The sequence below is a fragment of the Anopheles maculipalpis genome, chromosome 3RL (genome assembly GCF_943734695.1).
Source record: "Anopheles maculipalpis chromosome 3RL, idAnoMacuDA_375_x, whole genome shotgun sequence".
Classification (NCBI taxonomy): domain Eukaryota; kingdom Metazoa; phylum Arthropoda; class Insecta; order Diptera; family Culicidae; genus Anopheles; species Anopheles maculipalpis.
Window position 1 is genome coordinate 52758665 of NC_064872.1, and position 24092 is coordinate 52782756.

A 24092-nucleotide genomic window follows, 5' to 3' on the forward strand; every position below is an offset into this window, starting at 1 on the left:
AACCCGCGCAAATGCAATATGTATACAAACACTGCACGTATGTATTGGTCTTGTCATCGCTCAAGCGTCAGATTGGTGATGTTCAAACGTCATCGAGTTGTGGACAAAACAAAAGATTTTCAACATCGTACGCCATCTTGCTGCGAATAGCCAGCTGTGCTTTGATCGAGCAATTTCGTAATCATTCACTGCTTTTTGGACAGAAATTAAGCGTTTAACATGTACGTTACCGTGCAGCCTTGAGTGCAATCGTGGTAAAGAACTGAGTGTTAGCCTTTTCCCCATAACTTTCTCGCAGGATTCGTCGTGGTGGTCGTGACAGCCGTAGCGCTGAAAGAAGTGGCCGCAGTTTTGGAGCAGCCACATCCAGCTTGATGCGTCGCAACGACCGCAATGGTGGCCGGGTGGAGAAGCGCTTCGATCGCATGGAGCGCAATGGAGAAAATTTGCGTAGCATCCGATGGGATCAGGTAAACTTGGAAGCGTTTCAGAAAAATTTCTTCCAACCCGCTAGCAGCGTTCTGACCCGTTCGCGGGCCGAGGTGAACCAGTATCTGGACAAGAACGAGATTACCGTGTACGGAAAGAATGTGCCTGCCCCGATCCTACACTTCCACGAGAGTGGCTTTCCCCAGTACATGCTGGACGAGTTTCAGCGGCAGAGTTTTAAGGAACCGACCTTCATCCAGGCGGTCGGTTGGTCGATTGCGATGAGTGGACGCGATATGGTCGGAATCGCCAAAACGGGCAGCGGCAAAACGCTGGCCTACATTTTGCCCGCCTTGGTGCACATCAGCAACCAGCCGCGAATTGTACGGGGCGATGGCCCGATAGCGCTCGTGCTGGCTCCAACGCGCGAGCTAGCGCAACAAATCAAACAGGTTTGCGACGATTTTGGACGTCGTATGGGTATCTACAATACGTGCGTGTTTGGCGGAGCTTCGAAATATCCGCAGGAAAGTGACCTTCGGCGTGGGGTGGAGATCGTGATTGCTACGCCGGGACGGTTGATTGATTTTCTTGAGCGCGAAACTACCAACTTGCGGCGCTGTACGTATCTCGTGCTGGATGAGGCCGACCGTATGCTGGACATGGGCTTCGAACCGCAAATACGGAAGATTATTTCACAAATCCGCCCCGACCGTCAGGTGCTGATGTGGTCCGCCACCTGGCCGAAAGAGATTCGCAAACTGGCGGAAGAGTTCTTGCGGGACTACATTCAGATCAACATCGGTTCCCTAAATCTGGCCGCAAACGAAAACATTCTGCAAATAATAGACTGCTGCGAGGAGTATGAGAAGGAAAACCGTCTGTTTAAGTTGCTGGAGCAAATATCGTCGCAGAACGATGGCAAAACGATAATTTTCGTAGAAACGAAGCGCAAGGTGGACAAGATCGTAAACGTTATCCGTCGGCAGGGTTGGCGGGCGGATGGTATCCATGGGGACAAGTCGCAAAAGGATCGCGATTACGTACTGAACACATTCCGTCGCTCGACCAATGGCATCCTGGTAGCCACTGATGTTGCCTCTCGCGGTCTAGGTGAGAAATACTGTTACAGAGTAGGCCCGTAGCGGCCTCTCGCGGCCGCGCTAGAACTGTCGTATTTATGTTTTTTTCCTTTGGTTGCTCTTATGTTTGGGTAGCTATGTAGCTCAGGGAAAGAATGTCCTGTGCGGTTTGATTTTTAGTTTGAAATGTGTCGTGTTGTAATTGATAGTGGGAACTCCGGAATGGATTCATAAATCCACTCCGACTCTTACGTATAAAAAACCGGATTCAACTCCGGAGTTTACTTTAGAGTAATACGGAGTTAAATCTGGAGTCGACTTCGGAGTAATCCGGAGTTATCTGCGGAATCAACTGAAGGTTACTCTGGATTACTGCGGATTAATACGGCTCCTTGAAAAATGAGAATTTAGCCATAACTAGTTGTAACTCAGTAATTAGGTCAGTCGTTGTTGGCAGTGCGAGAACGAACTTGCATAAATGAAAGCTTAATCTTCGTTTCTCATGCAAACGATACGGTGGATCTCTCGCTCGGAACATTCCAGTGTTTTCGCAACGAACCCTCGGCACAACAACGTAACGCATGTTTCAAAGCGTTCTCATTTGCACTCGACGTGCGGAATCCATGGCTCCCAGGAATCCAAATCCACCACAGGGACGGAAGCACAGCATTTACCAGTCGCATTTGACAATCGTTAATACGCTAGAAAATATTCCGTTTATTCTTGTTTCTTTTTCCAGAATTGCATCTCAACTGGCGGGGCACGGTTTAAAGATGATTGTCGATGCGATGTGTTTCCGTTCGTTAAAAGTAGGGTTCCGTTCGTCGAGCATTCACTTATCAGTCACGCCTTTCGCCTGACACTGGCCAGATAAACCTTCAATCGCCGCGAGATCCCGGATACCGTTCTGTGTTGGGTGGATCTCTAGGGGGTGGAATCTAGCGAATTCGTCCCATCCGATCGTTTATCTATTGCGACGTTAGTTGAGATGCGTATCGTGAACGTAATGCGCGCCAGTTCCTAGCAGTAAATAGGTGTCTCATTATTAGCACTATTAAAATTGACCACACGCAAGGTTCAGTTCTGGTAGAATCATCCGATCGTCTACACCAAAGCGATCGTCGTCCTATAAACTCGATGACATCGCGTCATCGCCAATGGCTCCTAATGATCGCCAACGGAGTCAATTGGCGACGTGCACGTAGAAACAGTAGTGGCTGCATCATGTTACCCCATGGTGGAGACACGTGTTAGGGCCTGTGTTAGATACGGTCAAGCGGCGTTGACGAGATCAGCGTGGGATGGATGGAGATGGCACGTTTTGGGATGACAGCCTGGAAAGTCAATATCTATAGGTAAGTGGCCATCTCCTCTGTAGCACAACTCTTCCAACAATTGACCGTATGTTAAAAGGCCAGGTATGTTTGCTGTTAGGTATAACATTTTTTTGGGAAACTGTTTCATTCATTCTGCATTCGTTGGTGCACACGTTCAGGTTCATGTCGCAATATTGCGAGCGATTTGCAGATAGCTTCAGTATTAGGAATTCTTTAATATAAGGCTTCTTTTAAGATAGTGTAGCAAATTCATAGCATAGCGAATGGTATGGCTGACAGGCGTGTTGTATGAAAAGTAAGCAGTACAAGCACGCAGATACATTTGAATGTAACACATTGCTTCAAGGAACTGTCCGCGCATTAGTAGATGTTTATTTTTCTCTAAAAAATGGTAAACGCTGGAACAGCAGGGTATTTGCGTATTTTAAAATATTTCCTCCTATAGTATTCGATTGAAAGCTAACGGCATTTTGGTGTAGTTCAAAGTGTAATGTTTTCAATGCCGCAAACAATTTCAATTGTTGATATGTGTGATTCCAGAGGAATGGAATCAACCGTACCATCCGGAATCGTTGGAAGTCCTGAACTGGTTCCGATGTTTTGTGAAATCGTCCGGAATCAGTTCCGCCTTTTTTCTACTTTTTCCCATCTTTAGTTGATATCCTTGTCCATGGATATCAGTACCATGAAGCATAAAATCAAATTATGATTATGCGACAAATCTTTAAATTTTCTTATTTTCCCATTTTATATAAATAGATAAAGCCAAAATTACTTAAATGAAATTTTCATATCGAAAGTATTATACAAATACGCGATTACCTGTGCTCCAAATGCTTCCGTGTGACGCCAAAGATGGATATGGAGCTAAAATGTTGCTATTGCTTCAATACAGTGGCGAATTCGTTCTATTCTCTTCCCTAGACGTGCTGTAACGCACAGCGTAAGGCTTGCTGGCATTGATTTCCTATAACCAATTTTCTATTAAGCTGGGACACCCTTCAATTGCAATGACTGACCGAATTTTCTAACTGTTTTATGTTGTGTAAGTTTTGCATCGTTTGATGTTGGTTTTACGCTATTGACTGTACTTCTGGGAGATACATGGCATGGTTTGGGTGATTTGTATTCTTTCCCTTTAGCTATCTTTGCGATAAGAGTATATTTCAAATTTAAATTTTAATACATTTTATTGTTCTAAACTCTTGTGTCCTTCTGAAGATGTGGACGATGTAAAGTTCGTTATCAATTTCGATTTTCCGAACAACACCGAAGATTATGTGCATCGCATTGGCAGAACAGGACGCTCAACTAACAAGGGTACATCGTATACCTTCTTTACCCCGGCCAATTCGTCTAAAGCACCCGATCTTATCAGTGTGCTGCAGGATGCCAACCAGGTAGGAACATTTTTAACATAGGTTTCCAAGGCTTTGCTGGCTCTTAATGTGTTAATATTTTCATTGGCCTACAGTACATAAATCCGGAGCTACAGGAATATGCTCGTGGAAGCGGCCGTTATCGCGGAGGAGGTGGACGCATGCGTGGAAACATGAGCGGTGGCCGCGATCGTGGCATGGGACCACGCAATGGAAGAATGGGAGGCGGAGGTGGCGGTCGGTTCGGTGATTCAAGGATGGGACGTGATGACGGGGGATATCGCAATGGAAATGATGATCGCAATAACAAGTATCCCCGTCGAGATGAGTTCAACCGAAACGATCGTGATCACCGTGATGGAGGCTCACGTCCCGTTAGCGGTTACAACTCTAGTGCAGGATCTCGTGGCGCTCCCAATGGTATGGGCATGAGCTCGAATGGTTACGGGGCCGGGAGCTCGGTTGCTCCGTACGGAGTGGATGACCGTAATTACGGTGGACATTACGGCAGTCAGTCACATGGAGCTTACGCCGGAAGTGGATACAGTGCGCAAGGTTCCGTTCCTCGTCGTCCCGATACGGATCGTACGCGAGCTCCAGCCAGTGCTGCCATCGGATTAGCTCCCACACCTTCAATGCCCAGCGCAATCGCTTACGCTCATCCCGCCATGGCACTAGGCGGACCATATGCGGCCGGTGTAGGATATCAGTTCTCTGCCCCACCTCCAGCACCAATGGGACGTTCCGATGGGTACCCGCCGCGAGGAGTAATGCCTCCGATGGCCTCGGGTGGTATATAAAAAGGACTCGCGCCAGCAACATTACTATCTAATCGCGCGCACTTATACTCTCGCCTTCTGACTTATCAATGGACTGCAGACTAGTGTTTGTATCCATGTAGTGAAGGCAGGATGTGCGAGATGAGCTCTTGTATATGAACAAAACCTCATAAAATCGTGACAATTTGTTTCGGCTGTATTATAATTTTAAATTTCATTACGGTACATGATACTAAATCCTTTTTAACATTACCCAAGTGTTTAATCACATTATTGAAAGCGAGAGCGATGATATGCGACAAAACGCGTTTAATTTTATCTCTTAAGTTTAATTGAAACTCATATTCATAATTATAATCATTATCAATTCCCGGAAGAATATAAATAAATAACATTCGATTAGTTTTAATATTTAAAATTCTAGAGTTTATGATTATTGCACCTTATTTACGATTGTCTAAATTGTGTTTGTAGTAGTTTGGCTGATAACAAACGATGCTCCTACCCTGTACATCTCCATCTGAGGCCCGATTCCAACCGGGGACCCCAGTCCGCTTATAGGAAGAAATGAGTATGTTCGAGCAACTTTGTCGTCTAATGTTTCCGGAACAATATAATTGGGGAATTGTGAATTTGACGATATTGTGCAAAGAGACGATCGTGATTCGTGGTAGCTGTTGAGGATTAATTCGTTCCCTGATCAGCAGAATGAAGAATGAGTAAACTACATGAGGCAATGCAATGCAGCAGCAGAATTTGTGTGTTGAGAAAAAGTTTACTTATTATACATGGGGACGGCCCGATGGCAAAGGAGACAACGGCGCCGGTCTTCACATGACAGGATCGGGGATCGAATTCCATCCGTTCCCTCATAGTAATCTTCGTGGTTTCAACAAGCCATTCGATGGCGCCGCCGTGACCTAGTCACGACCAGCCAAGAACCATGCTAGCATGATTCATTAAAAGAACAAAACTACCATGGTTTATTTATATACAACTTAATCTAACTTCCACAACTAAACAAACAGCATTTAACGAAATCTTATCCAGCTCTACAGTTTACGAATCCTCATCATCGTTGATCAACCTGGACAAATATCATCCAGCACTCGAAATGAAGCTATCGGTTCCATTAACCTCAACAATCTCTAACGGTCAAAATCATAGGAACTTTGTCAGAAACGAAATCAGACGCTATAATATTCGAAGACTTGACTATTCTGGACTTGAACGAATCTTAGCGAACGTGTACCTACATTTCATCGAATCTGCCCCTACAATTGACGACGCTGTTACTCAACTGAACAATGTTATCCTTACATCCTTTTCCTCGTGCTGTCCTCTCTTGCCTCCTTCTCCCAACGCGGTTTGGTCTAACAGATCCCTAAAAGCTCTTAAAGCCGACAAGAAGCGCGCACTTCTTGCTTTTAGGCACACTTGTTCATCGCATGCCATGCGCGTGTACAAATGCGCTTCCACGGCATACTGTATCTTTAATAGGGCATGTTATAGATCTTACCTAGTGCGCCGTCAAACTAAATTTGCCTCTGACCCTCGATCATTCTGGCGTTTTGCCAATGCCCGTCGCAAATCCAATGGCATTCCTTCCTCAATCTCTCTAGGCGATGATGTGGCTGATCCTCCCGCTGGCTGTAGTGAACTATTCGCGAGACATTTTTCAGGCGTGTTCGTTGACCCATGTAGCAGTACAGTGTCTCCCCCTGATGCTTTGGCCTACAGGTCTAGTAACTTCATTAGCTGCAACAACGTAGAAATAGATGAAAATGCGGTTTCAAGGGCTCTAATGAAACTAAAATTATCTTTCTCACCTGGGCCAGATGGCATACCACCATGTGTCTTGAAGAAATGTCAAATTTTCGTCCCAATTCTGTTTCGTCTTTTTTCAAGATCGCTCAGAGAGGGAAGTTTTCCAGCCGTCTGGAAAACGGCCTGGATCTGTCCAATTTTTAAAAAGGGAAATCGTTCAGTCGCGTTCAATTTCCGTTGCATTGCCATCCTCTGTGCTATGTCCAAAGTGTGTGAATCCCTTGTTCAATCCTTTATCCTTCCCGTAGTGTCTAATTGCATTTCTCCGCACCAGCATGGCTTTATGCCCAAACGTTCTACCTCGACAAGTCTTATGTGTCTGTTATTATATCCAACATTGTCTGTAAACTTCAAGTAGACACTATACATATACTGACTTCAAAGCAGCTTTTGCTAGTTTGCCACATGACTTGGGTTTGGAGGACCAATCTTGTCCTTGATCGGGTCCTTTCTTGCGAATCGATCTTATTCAGACAGATTGGAACACTCGTTTTTATCTTCATTTGTGGGCTTGTCTGGCGTTCCTGAGGGAAGTGCACTTAGTCCTATCCTTTTTACCCTATTCATCAATGACTGCATCAATGTTCTTCCAACTGATGGACACCTTCTTTTTGCTGATGATTTAAAAATCTTTCTCCCCGTGTCTTCGTCTTCCGACTGTCGATCTCTCCAACGCTCTATTAGTGACTTTTCTGTTTGGTGTTTGAAAAATGGGTTGGTGCTCTGCCCCCCTAAATGTTGTGTAGTCTCTTTCGGGAGGCCTTCTGCTGACCGGCTGTTATGGAACTGCTCCTTATTCGGCACCGTGAAAGATCTTGGGGTCTGGTTGGATGAGGGACTCTCATTTGATGAATACATTAACCATGTAGTTAATAAAGCTAATACTGACAATACGGCACTGGACCGTCATATTCAATTGTAAATAAATAAATAAATAAATAATAAAGCTAATAAAGCACTAGGCCTAATTTTCCGCATGGCTTCTGAGATCAGAGATCCTTTATGTTTAAAGGCACTGTACTGTTGCTGGGTTCGCTCCGTTCTGGATTATGCAAGCGTAGTGTGGACCCCGCCGGAGAAATTGCTATGTATGGAAATAGAGAGGGTTCAGAGGAAGTTTACGCGCCTCGCTGTCCGCAGATTTCTACACGGTTACACAGTTCCTGTGCCCTCATATTCTTTCCGCTGCCGTATGTTGGGTCTAATAGATATTAGATTCCGCCATTCGCACGCGCAGTCCTACTTCATCGCCTGTATCCTTTCTTCTGAACTCGACGTTCCTTCACTTTTATTTTCTATATCCCTGTATGTCCCTTCTCGTCGACTTCGTGATAGACCACCCATATTTATCCCTTCTTGCCGTTCGGTTTTTGACCAGAATGATCCTTGGTTAAGATGTTGCGTCTCTTTCAACAGAGATCACGAGCTGTTCGACTTCAACTTTCCTATTTCCCACTTCCGAACCCGCCTTCTAGAGTCCACTACCTTTACCCCATAAAAGTTATTTATCTATGTAGCCCAGAGAGGCAGACAATTTGAATTAAAACAAATATATTAATAAATAATTGTGAACAAGAATTCAAATGTGTTTATATGTTTGCTTGGAAAACAAATTTCCAAATCTTTTGATGAGTTTACGTTATGGGAAATTTTGATTTTTTTGGAACCTTACTGTCCGACGACACAAAATCGGTGCCCCATATGCTTAAGATGAATGCTACTTATCCACCGCCATTTATCTGCCAAAAAATGGAAGAAAAAACAAAGGCAAACCATATTGGTGAAGCTTGAGCAAAAAAAAGGACCCAAGCCCCTGTGCCTCGTTTGATGTAAGCAAAAGGCCGAAGCGCTTGATAAGAACCACCGCCGCTGAACGATGCATATATAATGCAATAATCTAGCTTAGGAAACTTTTCACTTGGCGAAGTTCCAGGATTAGACGATAGCAGGCAACCAGTGCAAACGGGAACAGCGATAGCGGTTGGATAAGAGTGCGCACTCGAGATGGGAAAACCCAAAAAAAAATATATATATACGAAAAAATAGTGAAGCATAACGCCATGAAATGAACGGACTGGCGAACGGCATGCATTAAGCCCAGGTACCGAAAGCACCGCAGGTGTCAACCCAGCACGAGCCAGTCGGCGTGCCTTCGGTAAAGCAACCTCTGCATTCCCAGTGTCAGCTTGATTCGGCCCGGCACAGGAGCAAACTGGGTAGCCAGCATTGTGCGATAAAAGTTTACTACTTGCATGATAAGATAGGGAAAAACGCGCGATGACACACCGAGCTCGGTTTCACACTGCAATATCTGGAGACTCTCGTTTGTAGGAGGGGGGGTCGCAAGATTTTGCCGGGCCACACGGTATATGCGGTCGGATGTTGGAACTCCGGAGAAAAATCTTCTCCACATCCTCTTTGTATATGCGGGAAGCAGGTCACCATTTTGCGGCCGAATCCTACTTTACACCAGGTACGGTACGGTACCGAGGGTTGTCTTCCTTCGCAGTGCCGTTCCTAGCGCTGTGTTGTTTATTCTTGCATTTTTCATATCCTGGTGGCATTTTTGCTGATGCTTGTAAAGCGCTGGAAAGTGGAGAGCTTAGTTAAAGCGGCAAAGTGGCTGTACGCCACGGTGCTCCGAGAACAAAGCGTAGATTGTGCAAATGTGCGATGGGGCAGCAGTCGTGCGATAGAAAGCATCGGCGTTTCGGTCGAAATGCACTTACGGAGTGGAGATTAAACAACAGAACAGAAAGCAACTACTACAACCTACCGAAAAAAAAACAGCAGAAGAAAGCACAAATAAATGCCGTGAAACGAAAAGTAATACGTGGCACGTTAATATTTTATTCAATAAAAGGGATAGCCTCTCACTACACGGCGCAAGGCACTTGTCGGGCGGGTGGCGGAGATCTGAAATAGAACGACTGCGATGGAAAGTTTAACCATTCCGGACACTCGGTTACCATGTGGTGCTTTAGCATGGTCAAAAGAGCGTTTTGCGTACATACACTCCACCAAGGCGATGGTGTAGGTTGGCCGAAAATTAAAAAAGCGTATGGTGATGTCCGGACCGTTGTTTTACAATTATTACCATGCTTTCTAGTACTTGATGGTTTTCACACTAGCATGGGACAACAGGTGAAGATCGTATAAGATGTGCTACGAAGGTCGATGGCATTTGCTAATTGAGCTGTACTTCATTTGTGTAAGCTCCATGGGGCTGCTGATTTGAATCCTTTGTGATCCATCATGCATTGTTTTATTTTGCATTTTCGTTATAACTTTATTAGTGGCATTATTTGCTTAGTAAATCCCGCCAAAAAGGAACTAGTAAATACTATAAAAAGAAACTATATTTAATGTTTTGTTACGCTTGCTGTTTTGCAAGATTGGAATTTTATCTTAACGATCATCGTAACTTGGTGCGCTAATTGGAGTTATAGAGTATGTGACGATTCGGTGGCCCGGTGATCTTCACCGGGAAAAACCGGGGTTAAAATCACATACGGACGGTTTATCTGTTCTATTCAATTACGTGGTATTAGCTTTTCTAGTAAGCCATTAGATGACAGGTGTGACCTAGTAGTAGGTCGTTAAGCCAAGAAGATGATAGCAAATGATTTGGTGAAAACAGGTTAATTGCTGTAAAGATTCGATTGGTCTTAGGTAAAACAGTTATGATTGAGTCTTGGACCCTCTTAAAAAGTGAAAAAAAGCTCAGTAGCTTAAATTATTCAAGCTTAGTCCTTTATATCATACATCGACCTAAACTCGTTAAGGTGGCCGATCATGTCATGATAACGACACCAGACAACCCAGCCCGTTAAGTCTTCTTAAGTTTGCACATGGACAAAGTAGCCGAAGTAGTCCTACAACCAGATGGAGCAATTCTTGACCGTGAGTGGAACCGAAGACTTCTGTAGAAAATCACGAAGTGCAGAACCATTTAATTTTCCGCCACAAACTTTTTCACAAAACATTTTATTTGATTTCGTAGCTCATTTTACCTCCAACACGAATAAGATAATGAATCCTAATCGGTTCCGAATCCAATCGAATCCCAATCGATTCCATCAATAAAGTTCCAATCTGATTCGCCTCTATCCAGGGATTGAATTTTCGAATTTTCCGAGCCCTAAATCTGCCAACACTTCTTCTTCTTCTTCTTCTTCTTCTTCTTCTTCTTCTTCTTTTTGGCCAGCTCAGCCATCGTATCCTTCCAGCTTCGATTACTGTCAGGATATCAGGCCCGCCAAACAGCTCAGCTAGCTCGTGGGTCATTCTCCTTCGCCATACGCCCTGCTTGCACACACCGCCAAGAATTGGTGTCTTCCGTCAGCATAGTCCAAGACTCGTACCCAAAGAGGACTACCGGACGTATCAAAGTGCGGTAAATCGAGAATTTCGTGTGTTGTTGGAGTCTTCTGGATCGCAGGAGTTTGTGGAGTCCGTAGTAGATACGATTCTCCTGAACAATGTGCCTTCGGATTTCACTGCTTACGTTATTGTCCGAAGTTACGATCGTATCAAGGTAGCAGAACTCATCTACCACCTTGAGATCGTCAACGTCAACTGCTTCTCTGCTTCCTAGTCGGGCTCTATCACGGTCAGAGCCTCCGGCAAGCAGGTATTTTGTCTTCGTCGCCGCCGCAGGTGTCCGTCCGATGATGTCGATGTTATCGGCAAAGCCAAGGAATTGGAAAGATCGGGTGAAAATCGTGCCCCGGATGTCGCAGTCCGCGCTTCGCATGACACCCTCCAGAGCGATGTTGAACAACAAACAGGAGAGTCCGTATCTTTGCCTCAGACCCCGGTGAGTTCGAACGATTCCGACAGCATGCTCGACACTCTCACTTTGCACTGCACCCCGTCCATAGTGGCCTTTAGCAGCCGTACCAGCTTCCCAGGGAATCCGTACTGCTGCATGATGTTCCATAGTTCGTTCCGATCTATGGTATCGTAGGCCACCTTGAAGTCAATGAACAGGTGGTGCGTAGGGATCTGGTGCTCCCGGCATTTTTGGAGGATTTGCCATAGAGTGAAGATTTGGTCGGTTGTCGATTTACCACCAACAAATACAGCTTGGTAGTTTCCAACGAATTCTGTAGCAAGGGGCTCCAGTCTGCAGAAGAGTATTCGGGACAGGATCTTATAGGCTGCATTCAGGACTGTGATGGCCCGGAAATTAGCACAGTCCATCCTGTCGCCCTTTTTGTTCACCGTGTGTATGACACCCAGTTTCCACTCCTCCGGTAGTTCTTCCTGATCCCAAATCTTAACAATCAACCGATACATGATGGCAGAAAACCTCTCCGGACTCACCTTGCACAGTTCGGCCACCAGCCAATCGTTGCCTGCTGATTTGTTGCATTTCAGCTGTTTGATGGCACTGATGACTTCGTCCAGGGATGGCGGGGGCACTTCGTCATCGTCCTGCTGGCTGTTGTAGTACTGATCTCTTCTACCGCCCCGTGCCACATTCAACATCCTGTAGAACTTGCGAGTTTCCCCCGACTAGGATAACTGCTGTATCAGTTGTTCGTCCGAATCTTCGAAGCTGCGCTTCTTCTCCTGCCTCCTCTGTCGTCTGAAGTGTTCCACGTTCTGCCGGGTCTCGCGCTGGAGCATGCGGGTACGCGCTGCGTTCTTCACTCATCATCCACTCATTATCAAACCATTCCTTCCCCTGGGTACGTGTCACGCGACCAAAGATATATATCGTTATTGACATAAATGTTAGTAGCTTTAGCAGAACCTGGGCATTTTGCATTCCAAAAAGGCAAAACAGGCTACACGAGAATTTAAAAAAAATTGTATTAAAGTCAATTTAAAGTGAAAGACTCCTTATACTTTATTGAAATTTTTTTTCTTTGTATTATTTATTTAAAGCAGCAATCAAATCTCCTACACATTTGATGTTCATGCAGGTTTCATGCACATCTTCATATGAAAAGATTCTTCGCAAAAATACAGTTTCTTTGAAGTGTCCTGTTGATGAGGTTTTTTTTTCTTCATGCCATTCTGTTCCATTTACTCCTGGGCGCCGAGAAAGATTGCGAAAAACACAATTTGTAGTATCATTTTATTGCAAAACTGTGCGAACAAAAAGTCCGTCGCCGGGCGTGCAAGATGAGATTTTTCAGCACCAGCAGCGTGTCTCGCACATTGGACAAACTTTGTGTTCCGTTCAATATCGTTTAGCGTCGAATGGTCCGCTACTAACCGGTGTGACCTTCCCATTCCGAACCGGAGTACTTTCCGGTTGGGGAGGGGACGAAGCAAAATGGCAATGTATAGAAAAATCCCATCGATACCAAATGGCACCTACGGACAATTTTAACCCGATTTTTTGTGGACCCTTTGTTCCATCTGCCGGGAGCGTGTTCGGTCACGCAACCCGATTGCTTTCCCGGTCTGGTGAATGACGGCGAAATTAAATTCGTGAAAGCACCATTAAAATAAAATTAATTCGCAAGTAGCGACACCGGAGAGCACTCGCGCAAACGCCTCGCGCGCGCACACACACACACAGAAACCGCCCACCAGAAGATTGGTGAGGCGTTTCGGACTAGTTTTGCCCCATCGCTTTTGTGTATGGTCTGCCAATTGCCTGCACACTTTGGCTTCCGGTCGAATTCTGAATCCTAGGCCATTTTCCGGTTTCCTGTTCCGGTTTTCCAGAAAGCCCCGTCGAGCTGGCGGGAGGTAATGCTCGGAAAGTTGCAATTTTTTTGTCAGGATTGAAATTTTTCAAAATTCCAATACACTCCAATGTGGCTGATGGGTGGTCGGTGGACGCGCTGGGCGATGGGTGCGGTAATTTTAATTCAAACGACACCTGAGGTAGCGTTCACCGGCAGAGGTTTCCACACATGCAGAGCAATTCCCTTCATGTGGTCACACCGCTGCTCGACGAAAACGCCACGGGGTGTATAAAGTGTTATGCCGGGCTTTAAGGGATTATCGTTCGGTTCGTTTTGTCGCTCGAACGTTCAACGCTAACCGGTAACGCAACGCTTCCCATTTTTGGGGTTTGGTTGGTTTTACGGATCGGTTGAAATTGTATCCACCTACAGACCTACTAACTACGTCTTCGTTGGCCGTTCGTCGGAGAAGTAAAACACGTATAAAAAAGGAAACATTAACACGTTCAAGCCGTTGATTCGTCCCCCATCTTTCCAACGAAAACAACAGCAACAAAAAAAAGCCGCTAACTACGGCGATGGATCGAATGGATGGTGGAAAAATGCTCGTTAAGACTGAGTGACCGACCCGTTCGGATCGGTGCGGTGGTGGTGTGTAATGGGTAGGATTTAATGAATATTGAATTGATGTGGTAAATAATGGTGGAAATCGTACCATTTCACCGGATGCCAGATTTATCTCCTTTGATGCTAGTAGGGCGAAGGTGTTTCCGCGATGATAATAGGATTATACGCACAAGAATAATGCCCTTAATTAGCCAATCATATGCACCGCCGGTTGGATGCATCGCCAGGCAGGAGCTCACACACGGTACACACGATCGTGAACTTTCTGGGCAGAGTTTAATCGTTGTTAATCATGGTTATGATTGAAGTTGGGTTGCGGTTGTTGCGGATGTTGCGTCAACTGTTGGTGGCTTTTTCCCTTGCAAGAGAAATTAATACTTCCTGTATCTGAGTAAATGTGAACTTTTGTTATTTTTTTTTGTTGAGAATGTTCTTTTTCTTCTTGGCTTAACGGCCTTCGAGGTCATGCAGGCTAGGCCATCTAATGACTTAAGTGATTTATTGATACCTCGTAGTTGGTTGATAGTCAGTCCTCACTATGGGGGTATGGTCCAGATGGGAACCTGGGGAAATTTGCCTAGTGAAGACTGGCAAGTACAATGTATGATGTTTATTGTCTTTGGTCATATTGTATTAAGTACTAGTATTACGATTTCGAATAATGGTGCTATAAAAAGAGCAAACCACTCATGTTGGCCTGCTCTTTTAAAGAGCACGTCGTCGTGGCATGGCCCGGTCAACAATAAATCTCCAGGAAGTTTGATCCCTGGCTGCAGCTTCCCATGTAGGCACCCGATCTCCGACAGGTCTCTCTTCACCTGATCCAGCCAACGAACTCCCTGTGCTCTCCGACGCCTCGTGCCGAACTGGAATCGTTGACGAATACCTTCTTGGCGGGGCATGAGTCCGGCATCCTCATAACATGCCCCAGCCATCGCATCCTGCCGGTCTTTGCTACCGTCAGGATGTCCGGTTCTCCGTGTAGCTTAGCAAGCTCGTTGTACATCCTTCTCCTTCACACTCCATGCTCGAACACACCGCCAAAGATGGTCCGGGCGAATCAGTGTGCGATATATCTCACATTTCGTGCGGTCTCGAAGTCTTCTGGATCTCAGCAGACGGTGAAGGCCTTAGTAGGCACGATTCCCTTGAACAATGCTTCTCTGGATTTCGCTGCTGACATCGTTATTCGAAGTTACGACAGTCTCAAGATATTAGAACTCCTCTACCACCTCGAGGTTGTCGCCGTCGACTGACACGCTGCTTCCCACTCGGGCTTTATGACGATCAGAGACTCCGGCAAGCAGGTATTTCGTCTTCGTCGCATTGATCATCAATCCAATTCTTGCTGCCTCACGTTTCAGTCGGGTGTACGCCTCACACACCTTCGCTGTTGTCTTGCCAACGATGTCAATGTCATCGGCGAAGCCAAGAAATTGAAGAGACCGGTAGAGAATCGTGCTGCGGATATTGTTGTCTAGCCCCGCGCTTCGTATGACACCTTCCGAGGCTATATTGAACAGTAGACAGGAGAGTCCGTGCTCTTGCCTCAGAGTCCTGTGAGATTCGAACGATTCCAACAGCATGTTCGATACTCTCACTGTGCACTGCACCCCATTCATGGTGGCCTTTAACAGCCGGATCAGCTTTCCAGGAAAGTAGCTCATTTCAATCTATGGTATCGTAGGCCACCTTGAAGTCGATAAACAGGTGGTGCGTAGGGATCTGGCGCTCTCGGCACATCTGGAGGAACTGCCGAAGGGTGAAGATTTGGTCGGTGGTGGATTTGGCTCCTACAAGCCCCGCTTGGTAGCTGCCGACGAAATCTGTAGCAAGGGAGGCAAGTCTGCAGAATAAGATCTGGAACAGGGTCTTATAGGCGACATTAAGGACTGAAATGGCACAAAAGTTCGAGTGTTCCAGTCTGTTGCCCTTTTTGTAGACTGGGTGAATGACGCCCAGTTTCCACTCCTCCGGTAATTCTTCCTGTTCCCAGATTCTCGTGATCAGCTTGGGCATTTCGACGGTAAGCCTCTCGGCGTTGACAATCTCATCCAGAGATGGCGGAGGCACTTCGTCTACTGCACTGTTGCTGTCACTGATGCTGTTGCTGCTGTTGGCTTGTTCTGCTACTTGCACTAACCTCTTCTGTTTCTGCTCCGTTCAGGTGTTCTTCGAAGTATTAAGGCCTCGAGTCGCTAAACATGTGGAATTGCAACACCCAGAGGAATTTTTGTGCGATCTTTCCTTGTTAGCCTATTGTCCTGCTGTAATCGCTTCGTGCAAGATCGAGACGTAGATCTCCGAATCTGATGGCGATTTGGAAGATTGTAAATTTTGATTCAAAACCGCACACAAACGGCTATCGAAAACTAAACCCTACAACAGTATTCGTTTTTTGCAACAAAATCTATGTTTTTTGTCCCGCTTCAAAAGGGCGTCACGCGTTCCGTTGAATTTGATAAATAAATCAAATAAATTAAACAAATAGTAAAAAGTTATATGGTTTACCGCTCCTAGCACAGATTCTGATAGAGAATCGGCTTACATAAATCACAGATAAAATAAATCTGTTCGGGCATTTGTGACAGCTTTTGATGGCTCAGCGATAGATTAAAACTCCGTATTAATCGTTGCAATTGATAGGATCTAATATCGATGCCGCGCTAACATTCTCCTTATGACATGTATGAATAATGTTTTCCAAACATAGAAGAAAACGGGCTTTCAAGATCTTCTGAGTACCTCCCATAATTAAAACCTTCCTACATGTATTTGACTTGACAGCAAGCAGCTAAATGAAAAAAGATTCAATCAGTTTTAAGAAGTATTTTTTATGTGAAATTTCAATTTAAGGAAAGGGCAAAATCCTTTCCAGAAGAGATAATCGTTAGAAAGGATTTCACTGTTTATGAAAAACTTTCAAAACTTAACAAAACTCTCTACGAAAGAAACCTTAGCTGAAGAAAATAAGAGAGCATCAATAATGACTTGCATAAGGATGTTGCCTTAAAAAAGCTGGCCACCAAAACTTCCCAAGAAAACTCGTTACCCAACGACCTGAAAAGTTAAACCACACAAATGCCTAACATTGCTCCCGATAGACGTGCTCGGTTGCCCTAGCCCGAGCACATGAAATCGAACACCAGCACTTGAATGCGACTGGCATCGGTGCTCCGGCAAAGGGTAAATCCGGGTGTTCGGTGAGTGTAATTAATAAGTTTCGCTAGCCGGTACAAGCCGCTCATTCCGTATGCGAAGAAGTTTCGCTCAAGAAAACTATACATCACGCCAAAAAACACCGCCAGCAGCCACGGTCAACAAATCAAACCCACAAGCCATGTCGCTTTTTCCGGGTGAGCCCGATGAATAATTAACTTTCCAATTTACGGTATTCCCCCAGCGGACTCTGGGACACCGGATCCCATTTGGCTCGTTGTGATGCTGTTGAATGTTTTATCCTTTCCATTTGCTGCCGGCGTCAGCGATACTAACAGCAATACTCACAAGTAAACAGCATCAATCTTAATCACAGGTAATTAGGGTACATCAATTTTGCACTGAATTAATAGAGGTTTGTGGGCGTACTAGCTTCCAAACGAGCCATAAGGGAGGGCCGTGCGAAATGAGCGTTTTCGGCTGTGTGCCTGAGCTGAGCGGTGCTCTTCGGTGTTGCATAGCTTCTAGGTTGAATCTAGGTCGGCGCGAAAAGGCAAGACGGGCTGTCCTCGGTGCGCAATCGGAGACGATACACTGGCAGCGGCAGCAGTTTGACCAGCCTTTGTTCAGTGCGGTAGGTAATAAAATATGTAGTTTATGTATCAATATTCAAAATCGTATTAAGATAAATGCCAATTTTGAATGAGTTAGTAGGAATTGAATTAGGAACTAGTTTACCACAGAGGAAATAAGTAGGAAACTTGTTTGCGTCATATAAATAAGCTTGCTGTCGTCACAGACTTTAGCTGTTGGAATTCTAATTGTACAAACAAACTCTACAATATTCCTCATAGTTTCAGCAGTTTCAGCTGGAGGGATCGAAGTCGTTATTTATTCATTTTTCCCTATTTTTTCACCATTATGTACTGGATATATTCCAGAATTCCGAAACTAAAAGCGTGTAGTTAACAGTTTTTTTTATGTTCTTAGAAATTTTCCTCCATTTGTAACAAGTTTATGGTACTTGCTGTGAGCACTGTATTGAATCTATACGATAATTGCTGAAGCTCGTCTTTGATCTCTCGTGGATGCGATGATTCGATCCCACGATCAGCGCTCTCCTTAACTCACTCACTCTGGTTACACACACATATCATACTATGGCCATTTACTGTCATGGCTAAGTGGCTGAGAGTGCGTCGATGCTTCTCTTGGGGCCAGATCAGGTTCGCCTGTATTTACCAGAATACACAACAGAACTCCATAATTTACAACAACCAATTCGCTTTGGGCTTCTGCTCGGGGCTCCTTTGCGGGGTAGGGGCGCGGCCCCTTAGTTCACTTATAGGAAGTTCCGCCGCTGTTTCGACTGATTAAATATATTTTGTTGAGAATATCTTAAAGAAAAGAATTAAACTAGCAGAAATTGTAAGTAATTTTTATGTAAATTGAATATTTTTTATCAAAATAATTGTATTAATAATTTAGTTCAAGAAAAGTAGGTAAAAAAACTTGTTTTACCTTAAAAATTTAGCAATTTTTTCTGCATCCTTGGGAATTATATTACTCTTGTAATCATATATTGACTTGCATTCATTCAAAATGATATATCTGCATGGAATTTATGAGGTCTATATTTTATCTCATTGAATTGTGTAACATTAGTTTTGAAAACGATATAGTTACGCATGCGGCATTGTGGTGAGGCGACATCGACACTGTCTACACATGGCAGGACCGGAGTTCAAATCCCTTTCGAACCGTTCCTACGTAGTGAGGATTGATTACCCAACTACGTGGTATCGGCAAGTCTAGTGAGCCAGATGGTTGGCGTGACCAAGTAGGTTGTTAAATCAAGAAGAAGTAGAAGAAGAAGGAGAAGAAGAAAAAAAAAAGAATAAGAAGAAGAGAAGGATAATTACACATGGGATAGAACTAGGCAATACTTAGGAAACGCTTTCTCAAATACTTCTGAATTGATATCCTGATTGCAGGTAATCGTAAATAAACTATGCCCGACTTTTCTAACCATTTAATCAAAGTGCTGCGCCGAGACAATCTAGTAACAGGGCGAAGGCACGAAAATCGGGCAGTACCAAGGGCATAGTTGCCAGGCGAATACTTGATCTTTATTAAGATTTCCTCCTCGGTAACAAAAAAAAAAAAAACAAATCAAAAATTGTTTTGAATTAGTTTATTATATTGTAAGTCTGAATCAATTCATTTCAAAGCCACAAACGGAAGCAAATAAAAACTTTCTTGACGCTTAAAATAAATAATATAAAATATTCTAGACGCTTTTCTACAAAAAAATCTGATAACATCTGGTACGGAAATATACCATAATGCAACCATGGTTAGAGGCAAACATGGTAGGCTATGAATGCAAGAACTTTTTTCAGGGAAACAAAATTCGCAGTGTCGGTGTAGCAAAATTCTAAAACAGTGGTATTAGTATAAAAAAAAATAAAAAAAAATCTGTAAAATTTTGCTGAAAAAATGAGAGAAATAGTTGTGTTTCATCTGGGACAGTGCGGCAACCGTGTGGCGGAAAACTTTTGGGAGTACATTTGCGACGAACACTGCCTAAACACACAAGGTCAGTTTGTAGGACAACACTACCTGCCGCTACAGCGCATCAATGTGTACTTTGACGAGTCACCATGCTGCAATTTCGTGCCTCGAGCAATCTTTGCCGACCTGGAACCAAGCACGTTGAACTATCTTCGCTGCAGCCGTTACGGGTGCCTGTTCTCGCCGGAAAGCTTCATCACCGGTAAAACGAGTGCGGGTAACAACTGGGCCCGTGGTTACCATACGGAAGGAGCCGAGCTGTTGGACCAGATAGAGGACTGCACACGGCGAATGGTGGAAGGATGCGATTGTCTGCAAGGTTTTCAGCTGGTACACTCGATCGGCGGAGGTACCGGGTCCGGGCTGGGGACGCTACTGCTGGAGACACTGAAGGACCACTTCGCGGGGAAGATCACCAACACGTTCAGTGTCATACCATCGCCGAAAGTATCGGAAGTCGTGGTGGAACCGTACAATTCCGTCTTCGCTCTCAGTTCAATGATTCGTTCGAGTGATGAGACGTTCTGCCTGGACAACGAAGCTTTGTACGATATTTGCGTGAAAACGCTTCGAATGCCGGTACCGGATTTGGACGATTTGAATCATCTGATTGCATCGGCGATGGCCGGGATTACTTGCAGCTTTCGGTACCCGGGTCAACTGAACTCGGACCTGAGGAAGCTGCTGACAAACATGGTACCGTACCGAAGGTTACACTTTTTCGTGCCTGGCATTGCGCCACTGTGTGCAAGGGATTCGGAATGCTATCGCCAAACGACGGTACCGGAGCTGGTGTATCAGCTGTTCAGCAACAGCAATCTGATGGCTGCGTGTGATCCACAGCTCGGCACGTTCCTAACAGCGGCAGCAATCTTTCGCGGTCGTCTATCGACACGCACGGTCGAGGAGCATATGAGTGATGTGCGGCTGAAGAAGCAGCTATCGTTCAGTAACTTCATCCCGAACAACGTCAAATCGGCTATTTGTGATGTGCCACCGCGCGGTATGAAAATCGCGGCCACGTTCATTGCCAACACGACGTCCATCACGCAGCTGTTTCGTCGCATCACCGGTCAGTTCGGGACCATGCTCAGACAGCGTGCCTTTTTGCATTGGTACACCGGTGAAGGCATGGACGAGGGTGAGTTTACCGAGATGGAAAGTAAACTGACGGAGTTGGTGGAAGAGTACGATAGCTACAAGGAGGAAGGCCAGGTAAAGGATGAAGTTGAAGATGAAGATGAAGAGGAATAGAATGGAACTAATGGCTAGGAAATAAATTTTAGCACATTCTCAATCATATTACTATTTCTCTTTGCTGAGGACAATAATGTAAAATTTATTAATATTGAAACGAACTTATTTATGTTCTCTCAAACATCCCCAACTTTGTAAAGAACCGAGTGACACGAATGGTTGGGAATTGTTGGGTTCTCCAAAAAACAGGTATAAATATCGGTCGCATAATTTTGCAACCTATCAACCTAAAGCTTCGACTGATGGGACACCCGAGACTACGGCCAAAATCAAACTACCACGCCTTGTGCGGCTATTGTTCGAAGGGGGTGATTTCGGATGTGCAATTTATTATCATTTCGTGTCAGTGTCCTTTTTTTTCGGTGCCACCGCTTTGGGAGATCAGTGAGCGAGCGGCCGTACAGATATCTTGCTGGAAAAGTTGACCACCGGATAGTCACCAAAACGCAATGTAGCTAATGGAACGTTCCGGTGAAGAAAGAAGCAACGTACAGCCAAGATATAATAATTCCCGTGCCGAGTCAGCGATGAATATCCGACATCATTTATAACGAGGCGCCTTATAACGAAGTCAAACGGCGACCCGATGAAGATCGCAAATGGCAGTCAGTCGGGTCGGTGGGTGGGAGGGATAGTATGACGAATGGCTTTTAATTACACATATTGACCGATCCGTTTCAGGGCACACGCCAGAGTGGAATAGGTTAGCGAAATTGAGTGTACTTTTGCTGCCCGATGGTTGTGGGTGGGCCGGTGGTTTATGAAATATGAGGTTGCATTTAGGGAAAATTAATCTTTCGTCGGTTAGGAACGGATGCCGCCCAGTTGGCATGCGGTTACGGGCTGGCCGGACCTTGTACAGCACGACGTGTTGACAATTAAGCAGAGAAAAATGCTTAACCTTCTGGGGTTTTGTAAGAAAGTGTTCGGAAACGACAATATTAAAACACCATTTTTCTAGCTAAATCGTCCTTTTATTGCGTTGAAGCTTCTGCACAATAGGGTGAAGTGGTTGTTTGGATGTTTGCGAGCTAACGGAAATACTCATGATGAACGAAAATTTAATACTTCGAGCAATAATGCGTGTTCTACGAAACAAAACAAAAACCAATAAGTATATACGTTTTGTGACTATTAGCTTCACTTCTAGGAAATCTTACAGTGCAAGCAACAACTTTAAAAAATGACAAAAAAAGGTAAATTTGTAAAATTGACCCAGCAGGAATTTGACTCATATTTTCATTCATTAAAAACTGTGGCATACCTGACACGTGGGTGCGAATATATTTCAACCTGTTTCTGTTACACTCCATGGGCTGTAATATGGCGGTGCTGCAGAGAATGAAATCATAAATTCAGTTAATTTTTATTGGAAAACTTAAATATGATTACTGAAGTTATAATTAACAAAAACAAGTACCGCACGAGCATGCAAATTGATGGTTTTCACAGCGTAAAAACCGATAAGATTGGGTGGGTCTGGCTTTTTTTTTTTTGTTTATCCCCTTTCCCTTTTGGTTCACTGTTCACCCGACCTGGGTACCCATGTACCGCGTGCGTCACTGAACATGAAGGACACTAGATTACGCAAAGAGTGTGCTTTATTACGGGGTAGGTTTCATGAAATTAACTGTACCTGTGCTTTTTATGGGAAATGAATATTCACCAAAACACGTAGCAAGTGAGCTGATGGCACACTCGTCTCTACTCGGGAAGTACAGGGCCTCCCTCCCTTTAGTTGTAATTTGTGGTGATGGCGATGGGTGGTAGTTGGATGAGCTTCACTTTAAAATGCAAAATATGTTCCGTTAGAGCACAGAAGGTGATTTTATTTCAATACCGTATGGAGTGGGAAAGTGTTGTGACAAGTGTTGTGTTTTTTTGGTTTGAATGTTAATATTTGATTGAAATAGGTTATAGGCAGACATAACACAACAAAATAAGAAACAGTTTCAAAAACTAATGGAAGTAAATATTATCATAAAAGTAACATTGTTCAAAAAATATAACACAAGTGATCAAACTCAAAATACTTGTATGAATTACGAATTGAATTTTGTTTATCGAAATGGGTTGTCCTTGCCGTCTTGCTTGCCATTTCTGAATACTTTGGTTTCATTTTATTTGTTACAGAAGCTTTAACAGGATCTGCCTTTACACAACAGGACTCGCGGTCAAATCGCTTCGGGATCTTCTTCAATTGAGCAGGACTGACTAGCTAGCTACGGAGAGCCACTAATAACAGGCAAAATTAAGATCTTGTTAAGGTTGTAGAGTCAAAGAAGAAGAGTGTGGCGGGGAAGAAGAAACTCGAATTTATAATACCGGACCAATATCCTTCTTTTATCTGACTGTCCAGGCAGTCTGAAGATTCTAGATGAGAATCTCTTCTTCCTGGTGCAGCGACCCGGCTTTCTCGACATGGATTCACCGAGTGTTCACCAAGCAGATCGCGCCGTCAGCGCATTGGTTGCGATCGCTGACACGGTGACACATGTCCTTGCGTATGCTACCCATCGATCGCGCGATACTTTGGAAACGCGTCGTCAGCCATCGTTCTATCCGTCCCCAACCGTAAACTATGTCGGCATCAACGACCGAGCTGACCTACTGGCGATGTTGCCGAAACTACGAAGCGACGAAGCTCCAGGCAGCTGAGGCGATTGACCGATGGAGAGGTTATTTGTTAATGTAGGTTAGGTTAAGTTTATATCAACCGTAACCGGGCTTTTAATAAAGGCAGTTGGTAGAAGATGTTTTGTAGAGACGCGTTCGATGTTTCATTTTCCACCTTCTCTACACTGGAACGTTGCAGACATCGAGGTCTTACCTTTGGTAGGGGGACTCTTGATGCTCATTGGATATCATTGGATATCCCTTACAGGCATGTTGGAGGTTTGAGGCCTTACCTTGGGTAGGGGGACACTCAAACCTCTAGAAAGAATTGAACGCAAGCTTTAACTTGTTGCACCTTCTTTCTAGACTGCGAAAG

At 44.6% G+C, this 24092-nt stretch overlaps 5 protein-coding genes across 5 annotated transcripts in view; 3 read left to right on the forward strand and 2 right to left on the reverse strand.

The window, feature by feature from the left end:
- LOC126561389 (tectonin beta-propeller repeat-containing protein) overlaps window positions 1–24092 on the reverse strand; it is a 445867-nt gene that overhangs the window by 81461 nt on the left and 340314 nt on the right. The gene's annotated exons all lie outside the window — the stretch shown is intronic.
- The window catches only part of LOC126563311 (LITAF domain-containing protein-like), a 317379-nt gene that overhangs the window by 45770 nt on the left and 247517 nt on the right, over window positions 1–24092 (reverse strand). The window lies entirely within an intron of this gene.
- The window catches only part of LOC126562199 (protein arginine methyltransferase NDUFAF7 homolog, mitochondrial), a 259818-nt gene that overhangs the window by 5379 nt on the left and 230347 nt on the right, over window positions 1–24092 (forward strand). The window lies entirely within an intron of this gene.
- LOC126561743 (uncharacterized) lies at window positions 81–5027 on the forward strand. The gene is made up of 4 exons (XM_050218053.1): window positions 81–221; window positions 299–1542; window positions 4070–4248; window positions 4323–5027. Coding segments are annotated over exons 1-4 (2130 nt in total). The 5' UTR covers window positions 81–219.
- On the forward strand, window positions 19769–21097 carry LOC126562272 (tubulin beta chain-like). The gene has a single exon (XM_050218732.1). It carries the CDS (start codon window positions 19769–19771, stop codon window positions 21095–21097), a length of 1329 nt encoding a protein of 442 aa, XP_050074689.1.